Below are 16,541 nucleotides of genomic sequence, written 5' to 3'. Positions count from 1 at the left end.
TTATAATCACCCAGAAGAGCTAACTAGGGATTTCTCCCCCTACCTTTTTTTTTAATGCCTTTTTACATAGTTTTTGTGTCCTAATAAGTTGTTGGGGAGAAGAAATCCTCCCATTTTAAAATACACAGGAACAAGGAAAGCAAGTACTCATCATTTCCCACCATGGATTTCTCTGTGAATCTGTGAATCTGGGTTAGGAGAATATTCATAAAATGAAACTGGCCAGTGGTGTTTATTCATTCAAAGCAAACAAAAGCCTCAGACACTGCAAGAAGTACCTTAGGATACTGGACATCCTATTTTACTAGGAAAGTAAAGAGAAGGGTAGTATTTCTTTTCCACTGAACCCCTGATTTTTTTCTTTCTCTGTTAAGCCCTTACCTCCCATCTTAGAATCAATATTGCGTATTGGTTTCAAGGCAGAACAGTAAGGGCTAGGCAGCGGGGGTTAAGTGACTTGCCCAGGGTCATCTAACTAGGAAGTATCTGAGGCTACATTTGAACACAGGACCTCCTGTCTCTAGACCTGGCTCTCACTCCACTATGATATTTTTTCTAGTATAACATTCTCTTTCTCTCTCAGACAATTATGTGCACCTTATACAGAATAGTTTTATTCTTTCCTGGAATCTGATAAATTTTTATTTAAGAAAAAGCAATAAGTGGGGAAAACATTGGTACCCTTTTGGAAGTTGGTAGGAAATCATGAAAGTAAAGAGAACTTAATCTAGCCCAGCATAATTAATCATTTATTAAGTGAATTTTAATACTAACATCATCAATTAATAGAAAAAATATTTATTGACTGTCTACCATATGCCAGTCATTGTGCTAGTACTACTCATACAAAGAATGAATAGATTCCTACTCATGAGAAGCTTACATTCTAAGGGAGAAAAAATTAATGGAATGCAGCAAAAATGTATGAATTTGCCATGTAGCTCAACTCTCTTACATGTGTTGTCTTCCCCTATTAAAATATAATCTCTTTGGGAGCAGTGAGTTCTTTTTTTTCATCTTTCCCTAGCATTTAATACAGGGCTTTGCACCCAGTAAACATTTAATAAATGCATTCTCTTTCATTCCTTCTCAGTGCATGAGAGTCACTTACTTATACCTCTTAATAAATGTGACTTTCCCATCTATCTCAGTGGCAGTTCCAGAAGTAGAACAGACATTTCATGGAGGTGGCACCTAGGTAGCTCAATGGTTTGAGTGCCAGGCCTAGAAACAGAAGGTCCTCGATTCAAATCTGGCCTCAGATACTTCCTAGCTGTGTGACCCAGGGCAAGTCACTTAACCCCAACTGCTTAGCTCTTATTGCTTTTCTGCCTTAGAACCAATACATTATATGGATTCTAAGATGAAAATAAGATTGTTTAAAAAGACACTTGAGGGTAGAAAGAGAAAATAGAATCATGTGACATAATTAATTATGCTTCCTTCTCCTGATCATCATCATGGTTGCTACTTAAAAAGCAAATCTATAACAAGAATGGTCTTATTGCATAATAATTCTTCTTCAGCTAGCAGAGGAATTGAATTAACAGTCTCCCATCTATATTGCTGTACCTATTTAAAAAAAAGAAAATTAGTAATTCTAGGAAGCCTTCAGGCTAACCCCAAGAAAGATCCAGTTTTCAAGCATATTATGCATGTTATAATTTAATGGCTTTGTTAAATCTTAAATTGTTTTGAATGAGAGGTTCCCTCCCATGTTTGGCCTCAAGCATTAGACATTCATCTTCTCTCAGACTTCACCCAGATTTATAAGATCTTTATATTTGTTTTTCTGCCTCTCTCCCCACCTTAGCCTGAAAACCTTTTGTACTACAGCCAGGATGAGGAGTCCAAAATCATGATCAGTGACTTTGGGTTGTCCAAAATGGAAGGTAAAGGAGATGTCATGTCTACAGCATGTGGCACTCCAGGATATGTAGGTAAGTACACTCATGGGCGGATTATTCTTAGTGTGTATGTGCATTTGGGGACTCCATGATTCCCTTTAAGGATATAAAGTGAATTCATGACCATCTTGGCCTCACAGACAGAATAAAAAGACTATAGTTTTGGGGGTGTTGCCAGTTACTCCCTATTCCTTTTGGGATCAAATGTAAAATCTATTTTTGACTTTTAAAATCCTTCTTAACCTCACTGCTTCCTAGCTTTCTGGTCTCTTAAAATGTTACTCTCCTCTGTGATGCAGTGATACTGGCTTCCTTCCTGTTCCTCATGTAAAACATTCCATTTCCTAACTCTGGGCATTTCTGCTGGCTATTCCCTGCTCCTTCTTTACTTCCTTCTGACTCCTCATAGGCCTCGTTTTCGGTTTCCTTTAACTTCCAGCTAACATTTCACTTTTTTTCCCAGAAGCCTTTCTTGGTCTCCCTCAATGCTAGTGACTTCCCTCTGAGACAATCTCCAATTTATCTTGCACACATTTTGTCTGTAAATAGCTGTTTGCACGTTGTCCCCTCTAGCAGACTACAAGCTCCTTGAGGGCAAGGACTGCTTTTTGCCTTTCTTTTTATCTCCACCATTTATTGTCTCCCATGCACAATAATTAAACGTGACCCATAAGTGCATAGCAGGCATAAATGCCATCGACTTGACATGAGTTTGCATTTGATGTCCATTTGCTGTAAGGGGCAAAGTAGGATAGAAGAGGGCACAGCAAACAAGTAGGCAGGAGATGTGGTTTCTCAATTCATCCTACCCTTTAGCTGGTCATGTGATTTTGGACACTTCATTTCCCTTCCCCATGCCTTAGTTTCTCCATTTGAAAAAGGAGAGCATTCAATCAAATAATCTCTAAAAACTATTCTTGTTCTAATATTCTGTGATCAAGTCAGATGTGTAGAGCACTTTGGGAAACTTCATAGGACCATAGATTTAGAGATAAAAGGGACTTTACAAGCCATCAAGCTCAATGCCCTCGTGTTTCAGATGAGCCCTGGCAAGGTGAAGGGAGGGTAGTAAGTGCCAGAGCTGAGATTTTAACCCAAGGCCTCTGAACGTAAAGCACTATATTTTATTCATGATCAACAATTCCAGTTGTATAGATTTTAGAGCAGAAAGAGACCTTAGAGATCATCCAGTACAATTCTTTGTTTTATAGTCAAGGAAATGAAACGCCAAAAGATTGTGACTTATAAGTAGCAGACCTAAGATTCACTCACAACTTTTCAGATTCCAAATCCCATGCCTTTCCCACTCTACAACAGTTCTTCAGGCCCTTATATAATAGTCTGATGCTGTGTCAGACACACAACCACTTTGTTGTTGATGTTTCCCTTAGGGGCATTTCAAATGTCTTATCCAATCATTCTTTTTTTTTTTTAATGTTGCTGCAACTTAACAGATATATGAAAAGAGAAGAAAAGGAAATAGAGTTCCATAAAGGAAAAGACTGAATAGAGAGAAAAGATAAAAAAGGCAGGAAAAACAGAAGGGGGTTAGGTGGCAAAGCTAAGATGATGCAATTTGCCTGTGTATCTATTGCATAGCCAGTTACTCTCCCCCTTAAGGGGGACCTTTCCCCCTAAACTGTATGTATTCAATAGCAGGTGAGGAATAACCCTAGTAATCATTTTATAAAGGTTATTGTTGACTGATCATTTGTAAGCCAGGTAATAATGTCTACTCATTCTACTTCTCTAAATATTTTTACCTGGAACATTAAGATGATGGAAGTAGAAAAAGAGCTGGGCCATATCAGAAGGATTTTGGTGGGGGAAGGGGGTGCAGAGAAGGAGAAAGAGAGAGAGGGAGGGAGAGCGAGAGCAAGAGCGAGAGAGAGAGAGAGCGAGAGAGAGAGAGAGAGAGAGAGAGAGAGAGAGAGAGAGAGAGAGTGTCAGTCCAAATCAGTAGGCAAGAAGAAAATAAAATCAATGTTATCTAATTCTGAGATCTCCTAAAAGGGGTAAGAAGTCCCTATTCTACCCACACTGAATCAAAGCAGTTAGAAAATGAAAACTCTCTTAAGTCATGTTGTCCAGCCACTCTGATGGTCTAGGGTTTCTTTTTTCAGTAAAGCTATGATACTTGGTCCAGTCCAGACTGAATCTGCTAGTATTACACATCCATTCAGTCTTCCCCCTTATAATTTGATTGAAATGGTGCTGACAAAGAATACCTGTGATTATATGTAGCACTGTCTTAGGCCTTTTTTTTCATGCTTGAGAATATTTATTTCAAAATAAGTTTTTGGTTCCCTCTATCTTAGCTAAAGAACTAGAGGGGCTAAGAGCCTGAATGTGGACTTTTCTGGGTTTCTAAGCTTCTAGTCAAACTGTATTGTTTTCTTACTGCTCTGTCTACTTTCCAGTGCCACTGGAGTGTGAGGAACAGTGTTTGGATTCTGCTGCTGTTCTTAGTGCTTTGGAAATAGCAGAGGGAGCTAGAAGGCTGAACTTATTTTTCTTAGGGAGACACAGGGAGGCCAAAGAGAAATATGAATAATTATATGAACTCTATATAATAAATAAGTCTAATGTACATTTACTGAACATTTAGAAGGTACATGGATTTATGCTGAACTCTGGTTAGAGGGATTGAGAGGTGGTGCTATGGTGTCATGGAGATATGGCACCGCAGGATCTTTCATTCCTGTGTCATTAAGCCATACCACAAGCAGGTGGAAAACATATAAGGATGAGAAATTTCCCCCTCACCTAAGAAGGAAAACACAACTTTGAAATAATGAACTAATATTTACCAGGATGCTCTTATTAAGTCAGAATCACTTCCCCAGACTGCATACCCACACAATTTCCCACCAGTACCTCTACCACCATGAGGATATATAGCAGGAAATGCCAAAAGCAGAGGAAGCTCCTAAGGAGACTAGACTGGCCAGAAATCACAATGATATCTGGATCGTTGGTCAATGTTCCATTGATACAGGCTCATCTAAGCCTGGTATTGAGAAGGAGTCATATATAGAGGAAAGAAGGATTTACCCCCTTGAAAATTTGGGGGGAAGAGTTTACTCTCCCATGCTTCAGAACCAGAAGGTGACAATTAAGGTAAACTTTCATTTACTTCTAATAGCTAACATTTACATGAGGGCAGCTGGGGGAGAGAGCACCAGGCCTAGAGTTAGGAAGACCTGAGTTCAAATGTAATCTCAGACACTTAGTGGCTGTGTCACCCTGGGAAAGTCACTTAACCCTGTTTGCCTAGTTTCTCATATGTAAAATGAGCTGGAGAAAGAAATGGCAAATCATGCCCATGTTTTTTGCCAAGAAAACCTCAAACAGGGTCATGAAGAAACAAACATTGGAAACAACTGAACAACAACATTTATATAGTACTTAACTATGTGCCAGACACTTTGTTAAGTGCTCTACAGTTATTGTTTTTGATCTTCACAATTACCATGGGAAGTCAGTCTATTATTACCCCCACAGGTAATGGGTATAGGAAAAAACATCAACACTGCTTATAATAATTTCATTTAGAAATTTACTTAATATAAATTATTATAGCAAGAAGACCAATAAATATGAATACCTTGGTCAATGAACACTTAGCTTACTTAACCAAGCAGAGAGAGATAATAATAAAGGAGAACATGAATTTAGAATATAAACTCATAACATTTTACAGAGAAGATTGATGACAACTTGTAAACAGTATTATCTCATAAAGTAGAGAAGCAATGGAGAGGAAAACTAATTTTAAAAAGCTTAGAAGACCGAGTAAGCAATCATCAATGGAGTATTTGAGGATTTAAAAAAAGAGGAAAACAAGCAGAAGGAATATGGAAAAGATCTGCAAAGATTTTTATAACAAGCCATTTTTACAGAGAAGACCAGTTGAGTCAGTACTCTTGAAGGGGGATATTACAATTCCTAACATATTATAGACAGCACAGATCTGGCACTTAAGGAGACAAAAAGTAAAAGCAACCAAGAGTTCATAGAAGAGGTTTATGCTGAATGTAGCAATTGTGAGAGGATTAAGGAGTCAATCAACAAGAAGTATAAAGGATGGGAAGAATATAAAGGATAGCATGAAAAGAATCTTGGATTTCATTAACACAAAAAAAGTAACCAAGAAATAACTACTAACCTATATGCATTTTTTCTCATTTTATGAAGTTTTGTAAGAATAATCTACATGCAAACTCTATCATTATATAATTGACTACAGTGTTTATTTCCTGTCTATTATTTTTAGTACTTTATTAAGTAGAGGAAAATGTTGTCTTAAAGATCCTCTTCAAATAAGACTTCTTCCAACCATACATCAAAATCATTTGTGATTCCTTGACACATTTAACAATAAAGAGAATCTTGCTCACTGACTCTGAGACAATAAAAACTAGACAAGGCATAAAAGAGGAAAACAAATACTGGTTAAAGGTATTTCGCCTCATGCTAAAAGAGATCCAAAACAGAGTCCAAGTTGAAGACAAATAACCTAGACAGTGAGGCGCTTCAGATGCTCTTGGTTGAGGATAACATCATGTTAGTTGTATCAAGTCCTGAAACACTGCCAAACTTCCCGGAAGAGATGAATAGTCTCTAAGAGTTTGGCCTAATTATACAGAAAGGAAAAACCAAGTAGATTAAGAATGTCTATTGTTGAAATTATGACTTGAAGTTAAATAGTTTATAGATTGTCTATCAGTAGGTGTTTATACATACACATGTATATATCATGAAATTTATTACGCTGTGGTATATACATATTATATATGTGTGTGTGTATATATATATATTATTATTAAGAGTATGTATATATCTGAGACAGGCTGTACAAATTGATGAGTGGGTCTCAGAATTTAAAAGAAACAGGAGAGCAAACTAGATTGCCTTCAGGAAATTGTAAAGTTCTTTTAATGTCCCTGAACTTCTCTCAGAAACAATGGTCCATATTTTTTAATACCAGTAGTCATTCAATATTATTTTTATGGCTGTGTGAAATAGAATGCAGTAGGCTCTGAAAAACTAAGAAGAACTGAAAACTAATGTTAGAGGTGAATGAAGAGGTCAATGGTGAGCTTAATAACAGGCTGCTACATATACCAAACAGGGAACTTTAAAAAAGAAAGGTAAAGCTACCATGAGGGAAATGGATGATGGAAAAAGAAGATGATTGTTCACGTAGCAAAAACAAAGTATTCAACCCAAGTGCCCCATAGTTAGTCTTGTAATCTCAAGAAAAATCAAGGAAGATTGAAAGATCTCCTATGGTTCTTTTATGAGAAGAAATGGACAAGAGTCACAAAGGATGCATCAATGGAGTGAATATCCATATTGAGCACAGATCCCATTTGAGTCTCTTGAGTTTCTGAGTATGTTTTCATCAGGTACATTTTCTTAAGAGTCAAGAGTAAATCTAAACATGGCATGAAAATGATTGTCTTTGTCCACCCAAGGTAACACATAATTTTATGGCCTTCCTACTAATTTTTTAACATTATGGTAGTTGTTTTTAAATGAAAAAAATTATATTTAAATGATTTTTTGGACAAAGAGTCAGTTAATCAAATAGCAAAATATCATTTAAATTTGAACAAGATATACAATATTAAAGAAATAACAAGGGGGGAGAGCATATTATGTAGCTGTATGTCCATACCCATGTTTTGTTTTTGTTTAGAAGATATTGGGAACTTTGTAAGTTTGAATCCTGTTTTTTTAAATTTATTTGTATGAAGTAGCCAGAATTGATGCAACAAATGTCATCTGTGGGGTCCTATTAAAGTAGACAATATTTGAAATAAGTCAGTTTTGGCCAATGGTCAGTAAGCATTCATTAAGCATCTGCTACGTGCCCAGCACTGCATTAAGCAATGAGGATACAAAGAGACAAAAGACAATCCCTGACTCAACATGTGCTTACTCTGTAATGGGAGAGACAACATCCTGACATATTTAGAAACAAGCCATAGACAAGATAAGAAATAATTAACAGAGGGAAGAAACTAGAATTAACGGGAGTTGGGAAAGGGTTCATTTGGAAAGTAAGATTTTCGTTGAACTTGAAAGAAATCAGAGAAACTAGGAGAGAGAAATAGAGTGACAGACAAAGAAAATACTCAGAGCTGAGAAAAATGGATTGTCTTGTTTGTGGAATAAATAATCACTGGATTTAAAAGTATATAATGGAGAATAAAGTATAAGTACATAATGGAGCATAAAGTATATAATGGGATATAATGTGTATAATGGAGTATAAAGTATATAATGGAGAATAAAGTATAAGAATTAAGAATAAGATCAGAAGCAGAGGGACTGCTAAGGGGCACAGTGAATAGACTGAAAGGCCTGGTGTCAGGAAGACCTGGGGTCAAATTTGACCTCAGATGCTTCCTAGCTGTGAAATCCTGGGCAAATCATTTAATCCCATTTGCCTACCCTTACCCTTTTTTTCTTGGAGTTGATACTAAAACAGAAAGTAAGATTTTAAAAAAGAACCCTGGATGGTGGGGGAGCAGTTATGAAAGACTTGGATTATGAAATAGATGTTTTGTATTTAATACTGGAGGTGATATGAAAGCACTGAAATTTACTGAGTACAGCTGAGGAGAAGAGGAAGTGAAGTGAAATGGTCAGATTTTCAATTTAGGAAAATCATTTTGGCCCCTGAAAGAAGGTTGGACTAGGTGGGAAAGACTTGTAGCAAGCAGATCCATTATTTTTAGCAAATACTTGTTGAGTGTTTATGATGTGGATGGCACTATAGGAGAGAGAGGTTAGATTTAAAATGTATTAGGTTACCATTTCTGACTCTTACGGGTTTACAATCTAGTTGAGGGGCCTGGGCAGAAAAAAAGATGCAATACGATTGGTCTTCTTGCTTCCAGTCTCTTTCTTCTGCATGAAAGAACCAAATCTTCTTTCTGTCTCCAGTTCTGCTTTGGCATCTTCTGTCTTACTCTCTTTCCATTGGAGAAAAAAGCATAAGGCTGTATCAGATTGGCTCTAAGAAGCATTCCTACTTCTCTTCTTCCTGGGCTCTGATCCTAGAGTAACGAGAACATCTTTTTCCCCCAGTCTTAGGAAATTCCTTGCATCTCATTCTTCCAGGACAGAACAAAGGCAAAATGTCTCACTTGCAACTTTGTACAGTGGCAAAACATCCTTTGGAGAACTGAAGTTCCCTGAATGTCATCATATAGGTGGTAAATGACTCCTTGGAGATGTTTGAAAGATAATTCATGCTTCATGTGGAGGTTAGATTAGATGACCTCTAGTCTCACCCAACTCTAAAATTGTGATTCCATAACATCATTGTGGTTGGAATAGAAAACTCACATAGGAAACTAAAAGAAGAAAAAGTGAGAGAAGTAGTTGAGGGGGCAAGGAAAAGTAATTTCTCCATCCAATAACTATTTTCTTTTCTTTCTGTTGATTCGCATACTGAATACACTTACACATATTTGGTGTCCTATTTAATAACATGAGACAATATCCCCCTAAGACAAACACCCTCTAAAGAGACTGTAACAGCAAAGAAACAAGTGTGGGAACTTCTTGTGTTCTCTGTTCAGCTGCCTTAATTAAAATGTCTTGACATGTTCTCCAAAGGCCGCTGAGCAGAAACAATAAGGCATCAACCAAGAAGCTTCTGTTTTAAGTTCATGTAACTGAGAAGGAAGGTGAGAAATGTTCACCCTGCTGGGTAGCAGATTGATCATCTGTCCCCACTGCTTCTCAGTGATGCCATTGATATGTGAAGAACATTTTCATATTCTCCATCTGGTTCTTCTAGGTTGAGGAAAAGAAATCAAATTGCTTTATAACTCAAAACCTTTAAGGAGATGCCAGATAACAAAAACTGCCTTCCTCAAGGGACAGCTCTCATCTGCAGGACATTTCCAGGATCACAGACTTTTAGTGAGAAAAAACAAGAATTATGAGGGCTACTTTGTCTATTTAACCTTGAGCTGAATAACTTACACTGCTGGGTTTTTGTCTTGCTGAATGATCATCCATTATTAGAATCATGTGCCTAGTAAAAAAAAGTTTTTCCCCCTAGAAAATGGCCATGCTTTGCATTGTGCATGTTTTGTAATGAAAGTGAATATCCATAAGTGTTTAGAGCTGATTTCTCTCTTTCTTATCTCTATCTCAGTTACCACAACTTCCCTCAGGAATTTAATTGCAGAATCTCAAGGGTGTTTTTAAATTTCTATTATTCCCACTTTGGCCACCAACAACAATGACAAAAAAACCATACAGAATGAGAAATATTCTAACCCCCAGAAAAGACAACACCAAACAAAGTTGACACAAAGAAATTAACAAATGACAAACAGGAAAAGCATTTTCCTTTACTCCTTTTCTGAACTTGTTATTTTTAGTTTTCTGTATTTAGTTCATGAGCTTACAGACATTAAGGGGCTTCAGAGATCATCTAGTCCAACTACTTCACTTAAAGGAGAAAAAAGAAAGGGGGAAAAAGGAGCCCAAGAGACATTAAGTGACTTATCTAAGTCACATAAAGTTTATTCAAGTGTTCTCCGTCTCCACTCAAAACAGAATTTTAAAAAATTGGTTGAAATTAATTTGTTACTCTTTAGTAACCTTTTGCTTTTCTTTACTAGATTAAATCATCTCAAGAACCTAAGCCCTTTCTCATGAGTTTGCTTTACCTAATATTTTCCATTGAATCCAGCAATTACCAAGTGAAAATCATGTTAGATACTAGGGATACAAAGATGAAGATGCCTATTCCTGGCCTCAAAGAACATACTACTTATTTTCTTATAATTCCATTGACCATTAATAAACTACTGTGGCTTCTTGTGGTCTCTATAAGAAAATGTAAATGTCAAATACCCAGTTTTGCATTGCAAAACTTTTTACCAACTGTTCCCACTTCCCTTTCCAGCCTTATCATCCATAGTTCCCTTTCTCAAAAAAAAAAAAAAACCAAAAAAAAAAACACAAAAAAACTGGTCTTGGTGGCAGCTGGGTTGTTCGGTGGATTGAGAGCCAGGCCTAGAGATGGGAGGTCCTAAGTTCAAATCTGGTTTCAGACACTTCCTACCTATGTGACCCTGGGCAAGTCACTTAACCTCCATTGCCTCGCCCTTACCACTCTTCTGCCTTAAAATCAATACACAGTATTGATTCTAAGACAGAAGGTAAGGATTAAAAAAACAAACAAACTAATCTTGTGGGAAGATCTGAGTTCAAATCCCACCTGAGATACTAACTACCTGTGTGATCCTTCCAAGTCACTTAAACTCTGTGCCTCAATTTGCTCCTCTTTAAAAAAATAGCTCTAAATATGATCCTGTGGTCCTGTCTCCATATCTTTTCTCTGGTTTCTCCCACTGAATACACTCACCTCTTCCTCTTAGAATCCCTTGACTTAGCTCAAGCATCACTTTCTTTTTTTTATTTTCATTTTTTTATTTTTTAGAAAAATTTTTTCCATGGTTACATGATTCATGTTCTTGTAATTTTTTCTAACTCTTCAAGCATCACTTTCAACATGAAGCTTTTTCTCATTCCTCTAACTCCTAATCTCCCAAAGTTACCCTTTGGAAGGTATTCCTCCTCAAAATGTACTCATTTTGTATAAGTTTTATAGATACTTGTCTTTCTTCCCTCCAAAAGAATGTAAACTCTGGAGATCAAGAATTCTTTTATATTTGTCTTTGTATCCCCCTGTGTCAGGAAAAATGCCCGGCATATGGTATAGTTGTAAAATCTATTTTCAACTTTTCAACTTCAAAAGTGAACTTTTGTATTCTCTTTGGACCTCCACCAGCTCACTAGATTCCTCCATTTCTACTAAATCCTTTTTCAAAATTTTCACTTCATTTTTCATTCATTCAAAAATTATTTTCAAAATTTCAGGGTCTTTCAGTGGATCTCAGAATGGGTAGGTTTATGCTTGACATAGGAGTTGGGGGGAAAGGAGATAAAAATAGAGGACCATTTCTTGAATATTTTTTTCTCTCTAGAATTTTCTTTTTTAAAAAAAACAGCCCTTACCTTCTGCCTTAATTTAAATTTTAAGACAGAAGAGCAGAAAGAGCTGGCCTGGTGCTTTATCCATTGTGCCACTGAGCTGCCTCCTCTAGAATTTTCCAAAAGCTTCAGAGTTATTATAATTTGCCTTCAGACTATAGGTAGCTAATCTTGACTTTAATCCTCAGAAGAAAGGAATGCCTTATTATTACTAAGTAGTTATATATTATTAATTGGTAACTATTACTAAGTAATAGTCTTGCTGCTGTCAGTTTGTAGGACAGTGGAATAGTATATATGTAACCTTGAAACTGAACCTTTGAAAAACCCTGTAGCAGAATCATGATACACATTGTTCTAAAACCTTTCATTAGAAACATCCAGTTTCTTCCTTCCCACTATAGTCTTCATCTCTGGCACATTTTGTAATACTAGTTGCCATCCCAGCTCCCACTCAATACTATCCCCTTACCTTACTCCCCTCCCTACTTACTTTCTTCTCACCTTGCAGTCACATTTTAACTTCCAGAGTATTTGAGTTTTGAGCTATACTACTTTGTGCTAGAAAGGACAGCCGAGGATTATGTGCTTCAACATGCCAATGTCTTTCATGCCCATAGGAGAAATTCAGGGGGCCAGCTGCTAGGAAATAAGAGTATAATAAGATCTTTGGCTGTTCTCTTTAGCCAAATGTCACTTTAAATGAGTTCCCGTAGCAATAAGAACCATTGCAAAAAATAGGGGGAAGAAAACTGTACGAGGAGAAGGAAAAGCTCAGTGATCTAAGGAGTCTTCTATGCCTCTTAATTTCTGTGGCTCTAAGTTATCAGCCAAACCAAAAACAAGAAAATATCATTCATTCCAGTATTTTTTTCTTTGCCAGTAACCCTGATAGCATCACAAAGAAACTATGCAAAATGGTGCCATTCTAACACCCTGTTTATGGTAAAAATCCAATATCATTTACATTTTTTATGCATGAAATGAGAGCTGCTTTCTGCCTACATTGAAAATTCCTCTGTTGCTAGAAACAAAACCTGACCAAAACTGTCATATGTTTATTCATACGGAAAAATACTCAATATCACCCTTTTCCTTTTAGCTCAAATAATAAAATGTATATAAAATGTTTTTCAAACCTTAGAATGCCTTCTATAAATGTCAGGTCTTACAATACAGTCTCCTACTTGTTAAGAACAAATTCTGCCCTGGTTCTGTCTGAAGTCTTGCATTCAACACAAAAACAGAATTTTGCTTCCTTTGATACCTATGGTTGATTTTTTAGTTCTGAAAAGGGAATTAATTATGTATTGCTGTGAGAAGGTCAAGGAAATGTCATCTTCGTCTCCTACTTTTCCCTGCCTCAACAACTCCCAGGACTCCTTTTTTCTCCTCTCTTAAAACACATTTTGGTAACTTTATCCAGCAATACTATTTTCTGACTCAAACAACATACATTCACAGACCTCCATTAGTAAGAGTGCAATAGTTCTTCTCACTTAGCCAAAAGGCCCCAAAGGGGAAAAAAAAAAAAAAAAAAAGATTGTGCCTGAGCTCAAGACAGCCCTGAGAATCGGTATCTCTGAATAATCCTGAAAGAGTATTCAGAATATTGGATACATGTAGGTCATTTTAGATCAACACTTAAAAAAAAAAACGTTATTAGAATGTACTCTTCCACTCAAGTCCTATTCTGATTCTTCATCATAGAAGTTTCTCCAGGAACTTTGGCTTAGAAGTTCTTCTTGGCTCTCTCCTAAACTAAGTCAACAGAGCACAAGTTCTAGCTATAAAAGCTTTTATTATTGGCATGTTAATGTCCAACATCCTTAGCTCCAGACCAGTCTGAATTTTCAATAGAAAGTTGGCCACCGAGTAATGATCAACTCTTAAAGACTGTCTGCTGAAACATAGAGAGGTTATGAGCTGAATTAATGAAATACGTACTTGTCCCCAATGAATTATGAATCTTTGAAGGTTTGAAAGGGTAATTAATACCTTAATTTCTAGCTAAGAAGAATCTTTTTATTTGTCCTTTAAACTCCATGAAGCAGCCAGATGCTGTTGTGAAATGTTCAGGCAACTGAGGTATGGATGGTAATGAAATTTTGAAGCATCACTAAATAAATTATTGAACAGGGGGCTAAACCTGATCCATGTAATAATCTTATCAATTGTTGATTTAATGATATTGTTTTTGCACCTACAAAACTCTACATGAACAACTCTTTATTAGATCATCAACTTTACTTTCAAGATGCTTTTTATCTAAAAATCCCAAGATATGGGACAAATCAATAGGATTCCATTATTACAAGCTAAACAAATATGTCCTCCATGTGAAAAAGGCACATCTGTGCTAGAAACCTATCTTAAAGATTCAATTGTGGAATTGGAGAGGATGGTGATTTAGTAGTCCATCTCTCTCCAGAAAGTTGGTAATTAATATAGAAGAAGCTGTGTTAGGAACAAATTTCCCCAAATCACTCTTATTTATGTAGTGTAGTAAAGCTTAAATACAAAGTACTCTCACCAAAATAACCTTGTGAATATATTAACTTTAATTATCAAATATATTTACCAATCTCAAAAGGCAAAGCCAATATGGTGGAGAAGATACAAGGCTCATCTGATCTCTACCAAATTATCCTCCACTAAACTAAGATATAATGCCTCAGAAAGAATTCTGGAGCAGGACACTCACAAAGAGAAAGCATGAAGCAATGTTCCAACCTAAAACAACTTAGAAGGCTGGTGTGATGGATCTAGTGCATCAGGGAAGAAGTAGAGCAGGCCTCACCATGGCGATAGGCCCTGGGCATAGGTAAAGCAGCAGTCAAGACTTCCCAAGCTCTCAGCCACAGATAGTAAAGGGGGTTAGACAGCTGTTTGAAAGGAAATTAAAGAGGTCTCTTTGCTGGCTCTAAGTGCAAGACTCTTGTTGCATTGCCCAAATGCAGATCCAGGTAGCAGTCCTGGGGCAAAGTTTCAGGGTGAGGAGGAACACTAGCATACACCAGTTAGGTGACCATCAAACCTCAATTCATCTCTTTGCAACTTCTAATGATTGCTTTTGATGGGGTCTTCTGGGACCAAACAAAGTAAGTCTAATCCTTCCTCCATAGGAGAGTTCTAATACTTAAAAACAGCTACCACATCACCCTGGTCTTCTCTTTACCAGATTAAAAACAGCCCCAAATCTCCAGTTCCTTCAACCAGCCTTCATATAGTATGGATTCAAGCCTCTTTACTATCCAGATTTCCATCCTGTGTACCATTCAGCTTAACAGTATCCTTCTTCAACTAAGAAGTCATTTCCTGAAGAAGTAAATGGCAAACCTCTCCAGCATCTTTGCCAAGAAAACCTCAAATGAGGTCATGAAGAGTCAGACACAACAATCTACTAAACAAGAATGAAAAGAGGAAAAGTAATATATGTTTAGTGTAAGAGATTTCTATAAAGGATCTTCATGTTTCGACAATCCTTTGGGGCCTAGAGACACTCCCTTGTTAAGACAGAAAGCCTCTGGAATTCATATACCAAAAGCTCAGGTGCTTCTTGTATCAGAACATTATGTATAATCTTAGCAGCACACAAGGTCTGAAAAGGGAAGATTACAAAAGAGTTTCTAGGCAGGAGCTGATGGGATACAGAAAAGCCCAAATAGCAGAGAAAAAAGAAAATGCAAGAGGAAAATAAAATGAGAAAAGAAATAAACACTAATGGTATCAAAAGAAAGTAATGTGGGGTGATGAAAGTATTTTCTGCACAAATAACTCTTGTTGTTTAACTTACACTCTTTTTTGGGAAGTAAATACCTTTTTGGCTTTAAATGATATTACATAATTAAATTTTGAACAGTATTGAGGGTTTCACAGGAAAATTAGGGCCCACGAACAGTGGATCTGAATAAATGATGAACCAACCAGATTCTAAGAACCTTGCAATAGTGGAATACCACATACACATGGATATCTACTAGTGAACAAATGAAGAGGAAGATGCAGCACTAAGCTCAGAGAACAACTAGTAGTTTAAATTGGCTAGAATGTAGGCTACACAATAGGAGGAAATAAGTCTGCAAGGGTGGGGTCAGATTGTGGAGAGCCTTAAATGTGCTACTTTCCTCAGTCATTTTTTGGTCATGTTTAACTCTTTGTGATCCCATTTGGGATTTTCTTAACAGAGATACTGGAATAGTTTACCATTTTCTTCTGCAGTTCATTTTACATGTGAGGAAATTGAGACAAACAGGATTAAGTGACTTGCTCAGAGTCATACAACTAGTAAATATCTGAGACCAGATTTGAACTCATGAAGATGAGTTTTCCTAACTCAGGGTACAAGAGGGACTTCCTAAAGATTTTAAGCAGGGGAGTAACATGAGCCAGACTGTGCCTTAGAACAGTGGTCTGGATCAGTGCTTGGAGAATGGATTAGAGAGGAAGAATACTTGAAGCAAGGAGACCCACTAGGACACTACAAGGTGATGAACCCTGAAAGAGGGTGCCATCAATGTGAGAGGAGGGGAAGGAGATGGATGGCAGAAATGTCATAGCATAGAAGTAGAATTGGCAACCCCCAGTTCTCAACTAGACATA

The 16,541-nt window shown here is 36.9% G+C and overlaps 1 protein-coding gene across 1 annotated transcript in view; it reads left to right on the top strand.

Annotated features, from left to right (window-relative positions):
• Positions 1 to 16,541, top strand: part of CAMK1D (calcium/calmodulin dependent protein kinase ID) — a 484,315-nt gene that overhangs the window by 403,656 nt on the left and 64,118 nt on the right. Inside the window, exon 5 of the mRNA XM_044677707.1 lies at positions 1,814 to 1,940. Coding sequence (XP_044533642.1) covers positions 1,814 to 1,940 — 127 coding nt within the window. The remainder of the gene's footprint in view (positions 1 to 1,813; positions 1,941 to 16,541) is intronic.

The sequence above is a fragment of the Gracilinanus agilis genome, chromosome 5 (assembly GCF_016433145.1).
Source record: "Gracilinanus agilis isolate LMUSP501 chromosome 5, AgileGrace, whole genome shotgun sequence".
Taxonomy (NCBI): domain Eukaryota; kingdom Metazoa; phylum Chordata; class Mammalia; order Didelphimorphia; family Didelphidae; genus Gracilinanus; species Gracilinanus agilis.
The sequence above is the reverse complement of the archived record's forward strand: the minus strand, read 5'-3'. Positions and strand labels throughout refer to the sequence as shown.